The 1,475-nt window shown below is 39.1% G+C and overlaps 1 protein-coding gene across 1 annotated transcript; it reads left to right on the forward strand.

Annotated features, from left to right (window-relative positions):
• The first annotated feature begins 336 nt into the window (after window positions 1-336).
• On the forward strand, window positions 337-1,266 carry LOC125393260 (olfactory receptor 4C12). The gene has a single exon (XM_048423615.2). The coding sequence runs from the start codon at window positions 337-339 to the stop codon at window positions 1,264-1,266; it is 930 nt and encodes a 309-aa protein (XP_048279572.1).
• Window positions 1,267-1,475: the final 209 nt, after the last annotated feature.

Raw genomic sequence — 1,475 nt, forward strand, 5'->3', positions numbered from 1 at the left:
CTGTTAATGATTGCTCTGTTATATTATTCTGATGTAACAGTGAAGTTTTCAATTGCTTTTCTGACTGCAGAAAATGAGATCCTTTCTTCAGTGTGTTCTTTGTCTTTTAAGAATTCTTTTGAATTGAAAAAAAAATAAAGACTAGGAAAGTCAACTTAGAAAATGTTTGACCTGTTTTTATAAAATTTTGGGCAGACTAGTTCTAATGTATGACATAGTAGAATCCTGAAGATTAGAGTTTGTGACTATAATTACTTTACAATTTTCTCCTTTCTTTTTTCCTGAAGATAAAATATTTCTTTTTGAATTTTGAAAAAAAATATCCATACCACACAGATGGAGAATAAAAGGAATGTGACTGAATTCATCTTGATAGGTCTTACACAAAACCCCCAAGTGCAGAAAGTAGTGTTTGTGACATTTTTGGTTCTGTACATGGTAACAATTTCAGGCAACCTGCTCATTGTGGTCACCATCATCCATAGCCGGGCTCTGAGTTCCCCCATGTACTTCTTCCTGAGCCACCTTTCCTTGATAGATATGATTTACACTTCCTCTTCTGCTCCAAAGTTGATTGTGGACTCATTTCAAGAAAACAAAGTCATCTCCTTTAATGGATGCATGGCACAAGTCTATGCAGAGCACATTTTTGGTGCAACTGAGATCATTCTCTTGACAGTGATGGCCTATGACCGCTATGTGGCCATCTGCAAACCTCTGCACTATATGACCATCATGAGCTACAAGCTATGCTTTCTCCTGGTGGGAGTGGCCTGGACCGGAGGGTTTCTCCATGCAACTATTCAGATCCTGTTTACAGTCTGGCTGCCCTTCTGTGGCCCCAACATCATAGACCATTTTATGTGTGACTTGTACCCATTGTTGGAACTTGTCTGCATGGACACACATACCCTTGGTCTCTTCGTTGCTGCCAACAGTGGGTTCATCTGCCTATTTAACTTCCTCCTCTTGATGGGATCCTATGTGGTCATCCTGCGCTCTCTAAAGAACTATAGCTTGGAGGGCAGGCGCAAAGCCCTCTCCACCTGTGTGTCTCACATCACAGTAGTGGTTTTATTCTTTATCCCATGCATATTTGTATATTTACGCCCAGTGACCACTCTGCCACTTGATAAGGCTGTCGCTGTCTTTTACACTATGGTAGCTCCTATGCTGAATCCTTTAATCTATACCCTCAGGAATGCTGAGGTAAAAAATGCAATAAGGAAGCTATGGAGAAAAAAAGTGACTACAGATAACAATTAAACATGTCATTGAACTTTACATACAGAGGCAATACATGGACTTCTGGCTGAAAATTTTTGCTCTCAAGATGAGAATGTCGACTGTAATTTGATATTATTTGGATGTAGCTATTTTAGTAGAAATTTAAGCATGGGTTATTGCTCATATTTCTGTTCTCCTGTCTCATATGTCTGTCATCACAACTAATTGCTTCTAAATCAGCAAATATC

The sequence above is a fragment of the Myodes glareolus genome, chromosome 2, assembly GCF_982192425.1.
Source record: "Myodes glareolus chromosome 2, mMyoGla1.1, whole genome shotgun sequence".
In the NCBI taxonomy this organism is placed as follows: domain Eukaryota; kingdom Metazoa; phylum Chordata; class Mammalia; order Rodentia; family Cricetidae; genus Myodes; species Myodes glareolus.

What these genes read in the sequence shown, in the direction of transcription:
- LOC125393260 (XM_048423615.2), top strand. Translation starts at nt 337, where the DNA reads ATGGAGAATAAAAGGAATGTGACTGAATTCATCTTGATAGGTCTTACA.